The sequence below is a fragment of the Rhyacophila brunnea genome, unplaced genomic scaffold (assembly GCF_057557595.1).
Source record: "Rhyacophila brunnea isolate RB1 unplaced genomic scaffold, BYU_Rbru_1.0 scaffold_3, whole genome shotgun sequence".
Lineage (NCBI taxonomy): Eukaryota > Metazoa > Arthropoda > Insecta > Trichoptera > Rhyacophilidae > Rhyacophila > Rhyacophila brunnea.
The window spans coordinates 54,467,265-54,483,812 of NW_028232965.1; the positions used below are offsets into that span (position 1 = coordinate 54,467,265).

The window sequence follows — 16,548 nt, forward strand, 5'->3', positions numbered from 1 at the left end:
GAGTGAGAGAAAGAGAACATGTGAAACCCCGCGCTTTAAACTGAAGCAAAGTTCCCTTTACCGTCACGTAGTCGTTATTTACACAGTAATAGAATATTTTGACGGTAAGTTAAATGATTTAAATAATTAACTAAGAGGAAGCCCGCGTGACCTCATAGTTTTACTTGAATCGTATGGCATTACTTAAGGCCTGTCATAGGAGTAAGAGAAAGAGAACATCTGAAACCTCGCGCTTGACACTGAAGCATACTTTTACCCTCACGTAGTAGGCTCTTTACATTGTAGGATAATAGTTTGATGATAAATTAAATGAGTTCCCAAAAGAAAACCATTTTCATGACGAATGGGAAATTGAGTAAGTATGTTTTTGTGATGATGAAAGACAATTAATATTAATTATAATAATTATTATCATCAATCAAATATAATACATATTTTGTTCAAGGTTAATGGTTACTGGATAGTAAATCATAGCGTACTTAAAGTTGGATATAGATAGAGTATACGCTTCATAACTTTGCACTCCGGGTCTAGAATGAAAATGACGTAGGTAATATATTCTAAAAATACTTTTTTACATATCATATCTATTTATTTAATTATTAATACATATAGTTATACCAGTGAATATCAATGATCTAATTATATGCGAGGTAATCAGACGAAGAGGCGTATCAGTTTAGTAAAAAGTGCAGAAAAGGTGCAATGTTATAAAACATAATATACTCTACCTGGTATATTAATTATGATAAAGGCAAGAAGTAACAGTTTTTAGAAGGGTGATAATAGCTTGGAAGATAAATTATCTATAAAATATTGCTATGGACCACCGTTGAAGGTTAGCAGGAAAGTAACGACTTGGTCGAGCGCAGGCGATCATCTTGTTTTAATGGCAACTCAGATATTGGCAAAAATCTTCACTAAACTCAACCGCTCGCCGCTTTTACTACCCAGCCACCCGGCTTACCTATCACACGCCCAGCATTGACTTACTAATCGACACCACTTTCCATTTAAATTCTCAATAGTTCGATAACCGGCAAATCACAATACGTCTAAGTGATATTATTAATAAATATTTCTGTGATTATCTCACTACTGCTACCACTACTAATTACTAATATTTTACTGCTTTTACAGCCCTAGATGGTATTCTTCAAATTGACCTGCATAATATACATGTCTACGGTGCATACGCGATGCTCTTTGAAGGCGAGGAGGCCGTTGTTGATAACTTTCATCTTGCCCCGCCTCCTCGGCTTGTTGCTGAAAAAGTAACCTCGTTGAAGCGGAGAATCCGTCTTTTGACGCTGGATTGAAGGCGGCTTCGAAGACCTGGCAGCGAAAGTGGGATGAATCTACCAAGGGCCGGCACACATATTTGTTCTTTCCGGATATTAAATGGTGTTTGGAGATAACCATGTTGACTCCTGACCATCACACCAGTCAATTTTTGACAGGCCACGGTGGGTTCACTGCCAAGCTCTTTGAGATTGGACTTGTTATCCGACCGACATGTCCATGTGGCGGAGAAAAACAGGATGCAAACCACATCCTCTGGGAATATCCTAAAATGTGTAGGTACGGAAAGGGAACAGCTGCTCACGTCGGTTCAACCAGCTTTTAGGCCTATCGGACCATCCGACCTGGTCGCGACAAAGGCCAATTTTATTGCATTTAGAAAATTTGCGGTGTCATACTGCCAACGTGAAGATTAGCTTTAATTTGTTACTTACTAATTAGGGGATATATTAACTTAATATAGCCTCTACAGTCTACGTGCTCATCTCTCCCATGGGTACCTTAACTTAAAGTCGTGTAAATTCAGTCAAAGCACATTTGAGTGCATGGCGACCTTAGTCTTGGGTAACTGCTCGTGATACATTCCCAGAAAAATAAAAATGAAAAATCAAATCCAAACATAGGCTTCCGTGATACGCCCGATTAAGACCGGGTGTGGTGCGGGGCGGATGTGTTTTGGTGGGGCCATTAACTTCAATGCATACACTACTGTCATTGGATCTCATGGCCTGATGTATTGCTAAAAAGAAAAGAATATAGTCAAATACATAAACGCAAATTTTCAATACGCACTTATTGCAATTTAGGTACAATTCACTTTTTAATCACATATTATCTTTGAGAATGTCAACGAATTGAAAGGTGCCCTGGCGGTGGGTAAGATGAATGAGCTTGGCAAAATTGTAAATTATAACAAAATTGGAGTGAGGGCCTGATCGGCGGATCCCTTTCTAGAAGAGAAGAGGCGATATGACAGCGAAAATGGCGTCAAGGCCTCGGTAAAATCATACAAATTTAAACAAAAAAAACACATATTGTAAAAACTATAACTTATCTTAATCGTAATTAGATAGGACACGTATAGCTTAATGGTGAGGCACATGAGCGCGAATCCCGTAGGGTGTTTTTTTTTTAGATTTTTATGGTTTCAGATTATGTTTGTTTGATTAGAGAATGTTACATTGTCAAACATTGCGAATTATTTGTTAAATTAAAAAAATAGTTTAGTTTTATTCTTCTGGTGCAGTGTCCCTTATTATGTCAATACAGCCGCAAGGGCGTCGGTTGCTTCGCTTTTAAATTTAAGGCTTCGACGCGTAATCTACGTCGTGGAAGACAATATCCGCTCGTAAATGATCTTTTTCGGCCCACGAAATATATTTTGGGATATCAATATAGGTAATAAAAATACGTATAAAAGAAGGCTTTCGGTTCGCAAGTATTTTACCTCAGTTTATTTCGCACTAAACCGTAGTTAACTTCAAATCAGGTATTTTTTTTTTATTATAAACACTGCAACAAAAAAACTTTACTGCGAAAATAATATATAATAATATTATACTCAAATACTATTTAGACCTTCATAACCATCGTTGTCATAAATTCAGACCCACTTACTGATACAGGTTGTTCTTATTGCATAACGGTAGAGACGGCAAAGAAGTATTGACAATTTTGGACCGATACTTCGATACTTGGTATAAATAGTTTTCTTTAGATACAATACCGTTACCATAGATCGATATTTTTTCTTTCCATATAACATCCCTACGTACCGATCTTAATTCTGGTATTCGTTATAACTAAAATAACAGGTGCAGGTCTACCAATAACTAGAGCTATTAAATCTCTTTCAGATATAACAGGGTTGGCGAACCTTTTTACGTACGCGTGCCAAAATTTCCCAAATATTATTTTTAAACTGTTTGACGTGCCGAGTAGTTATGGGGAAAAAATAGTTTTTAGAAATTCTATTTAAAAATGATAATGTTTTAGATACCACTCACACATAACACACATATAACTTTATCACTTTTTTCAATTACACCATCCATTTCGGTCCACCAATTTTGAAACTGCCTGCCAGCATTACATCAAATTTTTGTTTCTTGGTGCAGTCATTATTGTGGATATAAATAAAATTCTTTGCTTATTTAGTGCTGACAACGCGATTGGCGCGTTTGACTTAGTTGGCCATTAGATATAATTAACATGTTATTTAAATGTGGTAATTAATTAGTAATTAGTACGTAAGAAGTGAATCGGTTAATGTGTTAATTACTTTGGTCATTTACGCACAAATTGACATCAGAATTGCTCCTATCAAATAAGGCATTCTCTCGCTATAGTGGTCTCAAGCATTGTAAATCGATCAAAATTAGAGGTTCGCGGCGCGGTAATTTTCGCCGCCTGATGAGGTTAGTGCGACAATAATATATGTGACACATAAAGTCTTAGGACCGACCTATGCAATTATATATTTAAATTAAACCTAAAGCTTATTCTGGTATTTTCCTTTTTTTTATTTACAATGCGATCTGTCATTTTATTATTATTATAATGTATTTTATCTCCTTCAAACTAAGACATTCGCGTGCCATGCAAAATCACCTCGCGTGCCATAGGTTCGCAATCACTGAGATATAATAATATTTCTGAAAGTACATAGAAGTCCGTATATTTTATTGAGCTGTGCGAGTATTATGAAACCTCTGAAATGGCAGTCCGCCTTTCTCGTATGTTTTTTTGATTTAATTGATTATATTTTTATTTTTCAAATAAAAAGTGCATACTTAGATATTAGCGTATGTATGCTCTAGAAATATTTGCGTATTGACCGCACAGAGAAACGATACTGAATTTAACAGGTAATAAGGATAAAGTAATTAAAAAATATCAGTAAATTCATTTTTGAAAAAGTGCTTTCTTAATATCGAGACCGTTTTTTTATTATTAAAAACCGGTATTTCGGTATCGATAAATACTGGAATCTCGGTTTTTAAATACCGGTATTGCAATTCCTAAATTTACTTTATCATATTGTGCTACGCACGAAAAGTATAATTTATTTAATAGCAACTACTTTTTGGTAGAGCAAAAGAAACAACAAAAACATCGACTCCTACAAACCAATCCGCCCCGCACGGCATGTTTGCGTGTGAAGCAGCAGCATTTGTTTATGACCGGTAATATTTCAGAAGCAGATACCCAAGACTGAAGTCATATCGTACTCAAGTGTGCTTTCACTGTTTGCAAAGACGTAATCTAATAAAAAGTGCTTATTGGATAGAAAATCACCGTGAAAGTGATTCTAATCAATAAATAAATAGTATACAAAACAATACGGATATACAAAACTATGTGGAAAGATCATCACGTCCGTAATAAGACGCCACACATTTTTAAGCGCAACAAAATTTACCTTTGTGGCGACCAGGCTTGACTGCCCGATGGGTTCAACGGTTGGTTAGACCGAATTGGGCAATCTCTCCTTTTTCGGAGCACATTGTTGGACATTCTCAAACGAGTTGGTTTATACCCCAATGTTTATATCCTGAAGTTCTCCCCCAGATGGACATGTTAGTCGGGAGACAAGTCCAAGCTCAAAGAGCTTGGTAGCCGACCGTGGACAGTCAACAATTTACTGGTGTAGCAGTCAGCAGTCAAAACGGTTACCTACAATCGTCATTGAACATTAAAAAATAAGCAAATGGTTAAGAAGGCAGATCAGAGTACGTGATACGCGATGTGATAGAGGTCGACAAGCAGATGAAATTGTAATAGGCTGGACATGTCTCTCATTGAGTTGACAACGCTGGACAGATGTCGTCATATAAGGAGAATTTAACGACCCCAAGGATTATCTAAAACCCGACGGATAGACAAATTATTCACAATGTTCGGTGGATATACGTAGCAGCGAATTACTAAGTACCGAAAAGAGTGGAAGAAGCTATGGGGAAACCTTCGTCCAAAAGTGGATTGACCCGGGATGATGTTAATGATGATGATGCTAACAACAATGTATGTTATCGAATTTGTTGGTAAAGTAATATAATATAAGACAATTATTAATTGTATGCAGTTAAATGTGTGATAAATGTTATCGCTCAGTTAAATTCAACAATATACTTTTCTTCCTCTTTATCATCCCCGATGTATACAGCTGGACATAATAATGCTGCTATCATCGTCTTACCCGCGAGCATTTTCCCCTTTTGAATTATTATGTGCAGCTATCTTCTTGATATCATACAATCTACCATACAATACCTTACACTTGGGATCTCTATTATATAACTTTATTTTGCCACGTCTTATCATTCATACAAACTACATATCGAACCCACTCACTTGTTATAATATACGAACCATAGACTATAATTAAATTAATTTTAAATTAAATCAATTTAATTGTTAACGTTACTCGCAAAATCTCCCGTCAACGCACATACACAAATCTAATCATATTATTATAATTACATAGTTTGTTAAATAATAATTAGCGGCGCTTTTTATGTGGACTGTGGGAAGGAGATGATTTGGATGCATGGGGAGAGTTATACAGGGATTCAATCCAGCCACTCACCTTTGATGTTGATAAGGCGGGAGTACTAGGTTGACTCCGTGTTCCCGCACTCACCCACTAGTACTATTACCCTCATGGTTCCACTTTGGTCTTGGGATGAAGATGAGTTTATGATAAATGACAGAAGCAACGTTTGCTCAAACCCTACAGATTTAGAGGTAACGACGTACAAATGATAATTTCTTCATGAGTCACCATGCATTGCGGCGATCGACGCTCAAAAATTATGCCGGTAATGACGTTTCGACGGGTAACTGGTAAACAGGTGTTTATATCAATATTTTTGAACAATGAGTTAAGTTTATAACATGCCTGGGCTCATTACAATCATTATGGGAGAAAGGGTTTATTTCAATTTGTATAAGATTAGCGCTACTACAATTGGCCCAAACAATAAGTATTGCTTCTTTACATTAAATTCGCCACTCAGATCCATCTGTTTCATTGGGAAATCTAATAATTTATAAAATAATGTTATAATACTGTCCTGATTAATCTCCTAAGTGAAAATATTTTAATTTTCAAGTTAACATTTCTAAAATGTATAACTTTATTAATAGGTACATACTATGAACATCTTATAAATAATTATACTATATTCATAAATATAATTTAAACTTACATAATATTTTAAATAAATATTATAATGTGACCTAAAAATAATGGTAATTTGATTGTAAATGGCAGTTTACTGAATTGAATTTTCTTTTGTTTTGCAAGAACATTTCTCCAGAAATAGTATCAACTGTATATAATTAGAGCCAAAGGTTTAAAAAAAACTTTCCAATTTGCTAAGAGCCAGACTGCATGCGAAACTTGGTTGCCAAACAATTTATAATAACAGATGTTTCTGAATACTTGGGGCCATGTAAAAGAAACAATGACCATTTATGTAAATATACAAGTTAAAGAGTCTCGAAAGAAAATTAAAATCTTGGTTCGTTAGATTAAAAAAAGCTATTTATTTAATTTATTTTAAAATGCACAGTTTATTTTTTAAGAAAATACCACACAACACATAAAAAGAAAATGGAGTTATGTTATCTCAATAAGAAGAAATTTGTAAGAATTATGAAGTTTCATTTTCTTTTATGTAGTTATTACTGATTATTATTAATGGTTGATTTTAGCAAACCATATTTATATACCAGATTACCTATACTTACATAATACAGTAGTAACAAAGTATCTATTAGTGAAGACTTTATGGAAAACGATTGTTTAATATTTTACGTTTTCTTAGACTTATATTCAGGAAACAGTAAAACAGGTAATGTAATAATTGGTGATAAGTAGATTTTTTTATATTTTTCAATTTTCAATTTTCAATTTTAATTTATTTTACATATTGTGGAAATTACAAATTATAAGTTTAAGACGTTCACAACATGACATTTAGAAACAAATAAATATTATTAAAAAAGTATTATGTAATATTGTAATTATGCAATATTAAGTTATTAATATATTTACTCGTACCTAGAGAATCCAATCCGAGCCAAAATTCTGAACCAGGGATTTCGGGATTACAATTTGACAATCCCGGGATCCCGGGACTGGTCCCGAAATTGGCATTTTTTCCATTGTTAATATAATTTTTTTATATTTACAAATAACATTGATCGATAACAAAATCGGTCATAAATAAATCTAGTATAATTTATACTATTTAAGACATTTATTGTTAATATTGTATACGTTCAATCTTGGAAATACATAAGTTTAATGGAGTAAATAATATTGTAATATAAATAATAATGTGAATTTAGTATGAGATTGCTGTTTCTGATAGGAAAGACTTAATGAATGGGTTAGCGAGATTTAAACTAGTAAAGCAAAGCATGGTGTACTTATGGCCTTTCCGCTTCGGAAATCTAATTAGTCAGCCAAATATGAAACTGCCGTAAAACGTATGAGATCATGGTGGAATTACTTTGTTAATAGTGCGAAGCATTGTTTTTTTCCAATCTTTCTCATTTTTATTAATGTATGTGAAAAACTAAAACGAATCGGCAACTTACATATGGGTATAAATCAAATTTCATTCAAACTCAGTTTATTTCTAATGTAGTTATTTGTTATTAAAAGTATTTTATCTGTTATATTTTCGTTTTTATTTTATTTTCCATGAAAATTGATAAAAAATAATCAATCCCGAAAGTTTCGGGATTATGTTTATAAATCCCGGGATTCATAGGTATCGAAAATATCTTGGGATCCCGGGATTGGAATCCCTACTCGTACCCACTTGTGTGCTAATTTAAATAATGTAGTTCCATTTTTGTCGAACTAGAATATCACCAGTATTCAAGCCTGATCAAATGATTCAAATCTAAACAAAGACGGACATATTATACGAAATTCCGTTTTGTGTGTGTGAAAGTGGAAAACGAAAAGATTGGCTGTTCATAAATGAACATATAATATAAGACATTGATTTTTTATGTACATCTGCAATAAGAGAAGATACGTTAAAGTTTCTAATTTATTTATAAAAAAAAATAAAAAAAGCATTAGTAATCTATCATTGAGATCGTGCATCAACGCATTGACATAATGTCGCTTTTTTATTAAGAGTTGAAAAACCTTAATAGGTACTCTGAATTTAACAAATAACTCAGTTTCACTCCATTATTTATAGAGGATTATGGCCATGAAAATGCTCGGCATGAAATAGCTCAGATTTAATGGATTTGGCATTTAGGGTGACACTATTAATATGATTCTGCTATGTTTTATAAATCTAATCAAAATTAAAAAAAAATTAAAATATGACAAATTAGCTAGGTATTCTTTGTAATACCTACTGCCAATAGATGTCAGTAATAATAAAAGAAGTTAAACTACAGTAAAGTTTATAAAGTTCTCTAAGTTAATATTATTATTTCAAAAAACTACTTTTACAATTAATTCTTTTTCTTTCCACTTTTTCACTCGAATTCTTTAATTTTTGGTCAGCAATGTTAATTTATTTAGAGTTGATTTCCGAATTTAAAATGCTGAAATCTCGAGAACTTAGCTAAACTTTAAATCCATGGTGTCTTGAATAACTATAAAATAATGTACTAGGTAGCTCATCATCATCATTATCATCATCATCAGCCTGTATCTTTCCACTACTGGATGAAGGCTTCTCTAAACTGCTTCCACTTCTTTTGATCCTGTGCGTTGCGTTGTCACTTACTTCCGCAGAACTTTATCATTTCATCGATCTAGCGGCCTCTAAGTCTACCTTGCGGACGTTTTCTATCTCTTGGGTACCACTGGATGACTAGATTTTTCCAAAGATTGTCCCTTTTTAGGTAACAATATATACTTAGGTATGACAATAATAGTAACGTTACCTTAGAATTAATGTTATATTAGTTATGTACATAATATATTGTGATACTCCGATACTCGCATATACAGACTATCACAGAACAGATTAATAAATATAATTCCGATAGGCTATATTCAATACACTACATTTTGACGCAAAGTTTTGAATGTATGAGTGTCCTACGAAAATGAACCACGCATTATGGACGTGCAATAGTGTGTGTAATACACCAATACTAAATGAGCGTTAATGCATACATCGAGAGCAGTTGTTAGTATTCAACGTATCACGTATTCTTGACACGTGTTTAAGTTTATCCCGTATTCTTCCGCACTAGAGATTGGTTGCATGCTACTCCTTACCCATCAGGTAATTCAGTTCCCATAATTTATGAGTTCCCAGCAGACTATACATAAGATAATATAAGCACTGAAGGCGATATCGACATCGAATAAAAATAAATATTCTTAATTAATTTTGCAGCATAGTCAATATTTTTTTTAGTTTTCGGGATTCAATAGTAAAAAACTTTCTAGGGGTTGCGACCCATGGATTAGAAACCCGTGCTATAGACAGACAAGATAATACTCAGATTTGACAGAATGAAAAGTGGAAAGTTACTCACTCAGTTACTAAAAAATATACTATTGCAGACTGGCTTTAGTGTATAAAAATAGATAAGTCAGTATTTTCGCTTTCTGTAATAAATTAAAAGATTTTCAAAACCATCTTTTGCAAGTCCACTTTCAAAGTTTTACTACAAGTCAATCTTTCGTGAAATATTAAGGAAGATATTTTTAATTAAATTTACTTCACGAAACCATACTTCATAAACTGAACATACTTCATGCTAGTTTAATCCTTAATCCGATTGAAGTATTTATTTCAAAATTTGAATAATGGGCAGAAGCTTTATTACATAGGATGAAAACTTTGCCACTCACTTCAATTCTCGATTCAACGTGGAAAGCGTGCTTCGATGATAAAGTTGGTTTAATTTATACGTCACATAGAGTATATTAACAATATTTAATATAATTTTCATATAGACTAAAACTACCTAATATTGTTACAATAGTTCAAATATTATATTTCTAAAGGTTCGTTTACATATAACTTACTTCTATATTAATATACTGAAAAGGTTGCGTGTATATGAATGCTAATAGATTATAATGAATAGATTTACAGTATGTTTGCTACTTTACAATTATTATTTAGGTATTTAAAATTTGAAAGTTCTGCAGTGTATAGGTAAATCAATGTACAGTGGCACCATAGGCGATTCGCGCGTGTATTGAATTGCTTGCGACAATGCCTGTTTCAATGCTAGCAAACAATACCACTACAACTGCAAGCCGCATTTGCCGTACCCATGGTGCCACTGTAAAACGATTTACCTCTACATGGTTTTATAGGTATATCCAATATTGAGTTCGACTGTTTTTGAACAAACGACAAAACGTATTTAATACCTGTTAATAGAATAATATAATTATTGTGACCAGTTATTACAACGGCTTGATTAGCAAGAATGAGTTAGAAATCGGATCAGCGTGATATTAGTTTTGGGTAATTATTAGAGCTATAATTCGAGTGCTTAAAGTCAAACAACGTTATCTACAAAAAAGTCTTTTTTGAGATAACGTTATTTTACATTTCCAGCTACATGATAGTCAAACAACGTTATATCAATCTTTTCTAATTTCTTCTTAAATCGTCAGTAAAGTTTAACGTTAACTACATAAGTTACCCTCGTTTTCATATTTTTTCAAAACTATTCCTATAATTTTTAACATCATCATAAGCAAGATAAATGTACAATACACAATAAATTATAAAATATGAACATTAGGTTTTAAATAAACAGGTCTCTTGTTGAGTTACAAGAATCTAAAATAACGATTTTTGGCTCTCCTGTAAAGTTGCACTTTTGTAGATAGTGTTATTTGACATTAATGCCTCGATATACTGTAATATCCACAAGTGTATTTTAGTTTTTCACATTATTAACAATAATAATGTCAAATCAGTAGATGTAGGGTAAAATTTCTTAAGTTTCGTTTTTACGAAATTAATATTTTAATGCCAATGTGTGTAAATAATAATTGTACTCTTTTTTGTGTATCATAGAGTTTGTCATATATAAGCAAAATAATAAGATATTTTAATTTGTAGATATAGATTATATTGAGATTATCATTATGAACTATAAATAAAATTACTTATTTAAAACAGTGAATAATATAAAACAATATCAAAAACTTAATTATACATAAATAATGTAAAAGAATTTAAAAAAAAAAAATACACCAATTAACTTCTGGAAAACTGATTTATTTCAAAACCGATTATCTCAACTGCAACCGAATCAACTTAAGCACTTTTTTGAATAGCTGACGTTAATGTTTAATTGCTAAATATAATAACCTGGATTTACTGTTGACAGTACAACGAAATACACAATAAGAAAATGAACGTCGTGTAAACGTTGTCGTTGTATTATCGTGCAAGTTGCAAGATTTCATGCATGGATCAAAAAAAATGCATCAACTTCTGAATGTTCACACGACAGTTGGAACTTGTACGATATCAGCGCCTGTGCAGTAGAATGATAGTCGCGAACCTACCATAAAAAATACGAACTACACCGCGCAAAGAATTTTGACGTTTACCAATTTTCACAACCAAATAACACCATAATTATAATCACAGCAACGCGTCTCGTTTACGTTTGAAGGATGATATTGAGATGTAAACAGTTATTATCGCGATAGTTTAATTTACACACTATTGCTACAAGTATATCCATGCACGTGTATAGGAGTTATAATAATATGTTCAATATACATGAAGTATTTTACATTACATTAATAAATGTATGATACATAATATTATTATATATATTATATTATATACTAGTATTTCTGAATCAATAGGTGCTTCCGAAATACACAACAAGTAAACTCAAATACCAAAAACTAATAAACAACTGAATGTCATTGACCAGAATACTTTTGATTCAAACGTTGATTTAATTTATTCTATAAACCCTAGTCAAGAGTCTAGACAACAACTCATAATTCAAACAAAATATGATTGCTGACGATTGATAAAATTGTTAGCTAAATGTTGTGTAGGTATTTGATGCGGATTTTAGATATTAACAGAATTTCTTGGAAAACTCTTTGCGTCAAAGCCAGTTAAATAATATATATTCTGAATTAACGATTCGTAGTAACGTATTGTGGAATTTTAAAACGATTTATATAATTGCAAATATTATTCTATATAAATCAACAATCAATCACAGTCAGCCTATGATAATATTATCAATGCTCTCAACATTGTTTTGCGAATAAAATTAAACGAACATGGCCACCATCAAAACTATCATTCTGTAATATTTTATTGGCCTTATTTAATAGAGAAAAAAATAGTATTACTTTCAATAAAAACGAAAATAATTTCAATGAGTGATTTTTAGACAATTTGTTATTCGGTGAATAAATAGGTTAACTAGGTATATTTTTAAAATTTGGAACAACTTCGGAAACACTACGATTCGAATAAACCCAGATTTTTTTGGTTCCATAAAAATTCTATTGATTTGCATGTAAATATTTTTTGATAATATTATGTAAATAAAAACTTTGTATTATATACGTTATCTGGGGTGTGTTTTCTGAGGTATTCGTCATGTAGGTAGTAACTAAAATCAAGTTAATGATACAATAAATTGCACTACTTTATTGGTAGGTAGTTTAATTGGTTGAAACCACTCAGTCGAAAAATAAAAATTGTGATTTTTTTTTGATTTTTCTAAAAGGTTTGTTTCTGGGATTATCCAAATTGACCAATTCAATAAACTTTCTAGAGAGTTTTTTTATTGTAAAAACAACTCTAGTGGGTCGATGGACGTGGGTTAAAGTCCCATTAGGTACAAGCGATCTAAAATTTCTGAGGTTGTTTCAAAATAATATACTCGTACCTACACTATGATTACATAGGAATTGAAGACTTGATATGCTATCAATTGACACAAAAGTGGTTTTGGAGAAACAGGAGAATCGTATTTTTATTGAATATCAAGATAATAACAGAGTGAAGATTACAAAATTCGAACAGTCTGAGTCTATCAGATATATCTACCTATCGGCCAAGCGCAAAAGTCCGAGTTACGAGTGAGGTCTGAGTGCATTATTGACTGTTATAAGTATTGCATAGTGATATATCCCATCATAGATTTCTCTATACACGTGTATTTCTTGAAATTGGGCAGCCACACCGAGGCAGGTAGTTTTTTGAATACGACTTTCAAAGTTAATATTTACAAACAATAAAAAACATTAGAAATGTGCAACAATCGGCCAAACGCTGGTTATAGCTTGTTTACGCAGGGCAATGAAAATGTAGGTTTCAGTAGGTAAGTAATTGTTAAACACTTTAATCCTTATTATGCGTATACCTAGTTAAGTGAATCATTTTGATAATCGTGTTATGATTTTATTTTGCTTGAGTGAAATATAATGCAAAGTATATGCCAATAGATTAGAAGGTAACATACCTTTATAAGATAATAATATTATCTTTCCTGTTATAGACGATTTTCTTATTCTTTTGTATAAATTCCTAAACTCGAAGCCAAAGCGATACTTGGTTAACGATTGATAAAAAACATTACACACACGTTCTTTGCCATACTTATGTATAACTTTACGTCTAAAAGTTTTATTTTTGAATTGTAAATCAGACAAAGTTCTCTTTGGTGGAGTGATGGAAAAGTTACGTGCTCCTAGAAATCATTGTTCAAAATATTCAGTTTTATCTAATCCCAATGCATGTCCCATACTGACAGATTTATTAGATGATTTATAAGTTTTATCCATAAACCACTTTTGCATTTTAATAATAATGAATTCGTTTTAGTCATTGCCTAGTAATGTTCACCATTTATCTAAATTCTAACCACCTAAAACGGCAACATCGCTTTTCGCGATTACAAGTTCTGATATTGTCTTAAACGTTTTTTTTATTTCACAAGCAATGGTAAAAAGTATGAAAACTGGTAATAATATATAATTCACGGTAAATATTATTAACTTTAAGCCGACTCTCACATCAAAACTTGTCTCTTTTGTAACATGTTGAATGCGTCAATGTGACGCCATCGTTATTCACAAAACACAGGTTACCAAATAGAGCTCAGCACATTGGGGGAATGAGACTTTGAGAGTCAGCTAGTGTTGCTGGTAATAAATCCCACGTGTCTCCGGCTGCGAAGGAGTCGAAGCCGCCAGAATGCATACGCACACCTACGAATTGGTAATTCCTATACCAGCTTACCGGTCGCCGCATCACAATACATCTACGTTTCCAGAGGTTACGCGTGACTGTCGCTAGGTGCCTATGTACGCGGTCTTCATATTATGCAACATCAGAGGAATGAGCAGACGAGGCGAGTTTAGATGTGAGAGCCAACTAAATTACTACATCGTTGCTTTGTCAGTGGTTTTATTGGATAAATGCACACCGAGAATACACTGTCCGGTGCATTCGGGATGAATTATAGCACTAGGTGCAACATTTGGAAGTAATATTTCGTTAGAATCACCTCTTGTTCTTTATTTGAATTTATTTACTTGTAGCAAACATTCATGTTTGTTTGCAATGATTACAAGAAAAAACAACTAAATGTTGGTTGCATTACTTTCGAGAATCCAACTGATATCCTGGTCGGAGATGGGAAATCTATATTTCATTATAGCCACAGGTGTGGGGTGTGGCTAATGAGAACCAAAATTCGCCAATATTTACATAATTGAGAAATTGGTTAAATTAACCAAATATACGTATTATAAAAATACAACAATATAGAAACTACGGGAAAATGCTGGAATCGTACACATAAAGTAAAACAGTGGAAAAACTCTAGAAAACATTTATTATAACTACCTAATAATTATTGTTATATTCTATTTTACGATACATTATTTTAATTGGTTGTATAGGTATTTATTTTAACATTTCTTCCTAGATTTGTATAATGGAGTTTGAAAAAGCTTTAGAAACATACTTGCATATTATTCGAAAAGCACATTTTAGCTTACTAACTCACTCGGCTTAAAAATACTAGGCTATATTCTGCATCTGAGGTTTTATTTGAGGTTTTTATAAAAATAAAGGAAAGTATATTATTTCTAACCTTTTTTTCATTCAGTTGTACTACAACTAGATAACTTGAGTTATTTAATAACTAATTTAAGTTAATTTAACACTAGATAATTTTCACTGTTGAGATGGCTATTGAATATGATTCTACATGTCCTTCTCTACAAACTGATAAAACTAGGTAAGTCAGAAGTTAGTGGGAACTGTATAAATGTTGTGTTTGAAAAATATTAGATAACTTTAAAACCACAAATGAATTAAATAAATAAAATAATAAATCTACAATATTTTTTTATACAGTTGAACATTATTTAATTTTTCTCAATTAGACAAGCACAATTTTTATTTTAAATAATAATTATAGCCTAGATTTATGTTAATCAAGTAATGTTTAAATTTAATTTTCTCAACAATGACCAAATCAGAGTTATTTAGTTATAGTATTGAAGTGACGATATTACCATGCGAGTTACTTAGATATGTACTGCAAATTCCAGCTAGGCATTTTTTTTATAACTATTGTAAACAATGAAAAGTTGCAAACTTACGTATTTGGTACATTCCTCATAGCTCGATGCCTCAGAAACACTATCACCAGAGTTCCGTTTCCTAAGACACCCACCACAAATATGATGGCGAACACCACGGGAACGATGTAGGTCTCCGGCCTCTCGGAGTAAGGCGTATAACCCTCGTCTTCTTCGAAATACGTTGGAGATGGGTATGGAGACGATGAGAGCAGTGTTGGGCTGCTCATCGTCATCGACGTTACATTTGCGGCGAAGTCTGTACTATTTTCCAGCCACTGATTCACGTAGTCTTCCTCCATTTTAGCGGTGTGTTTAGTAAAACTCTGTGAAAACAAAAAAAAAATCAAATTATTATTTATTATTTAGTTTTTCAATTTTATTCCAAGCGATTTCTGGCACTGTGTTATAGAACGGCGGGATCATTTTCATATTAACACCTTTTATCTTTAAACTGATTTTATTAAAAGCTAATTCATATAATAATAGCAGATTATATTTTAGACAATAACTTGTTACAGTATGATTTGATACAGTGAATGCAGTCGATGCTATTTTGATTAAGTTTATTATAAAACAAACATTGATATTACAATAATTATGGCATCCTCAGACGATAATATCCGTTAGAAAGAAGT

The 16,548-nt window shown here is 32.4% G+C and overlaps 1 protein-coding gene across 1 annotated transcript in view; it reads right to left on the bottom strand.

The window, feature by feature from the left end:
- The window catches only part of LOC147068564 (neuropeptide CCHamide-2 receptor-like), a 250,218-nt gene extending 234,006 nt beyond the window's left edge, over window positions 1–16,212 (bottom strand). The window contains exon 1 of the mRNA XM_085953002.1: window positions 15,932–16,212. Within this exon, the coding sequence (XP_085809128.1) occupies window positions 15,932–16,212 (281 nt within the window). The remainder of the gene's footprint in view (window positions 1–15,931) is intronic.
- Between the last annotated feature and the right edge of the window lie 336 nt (window positions 16,213–16,548).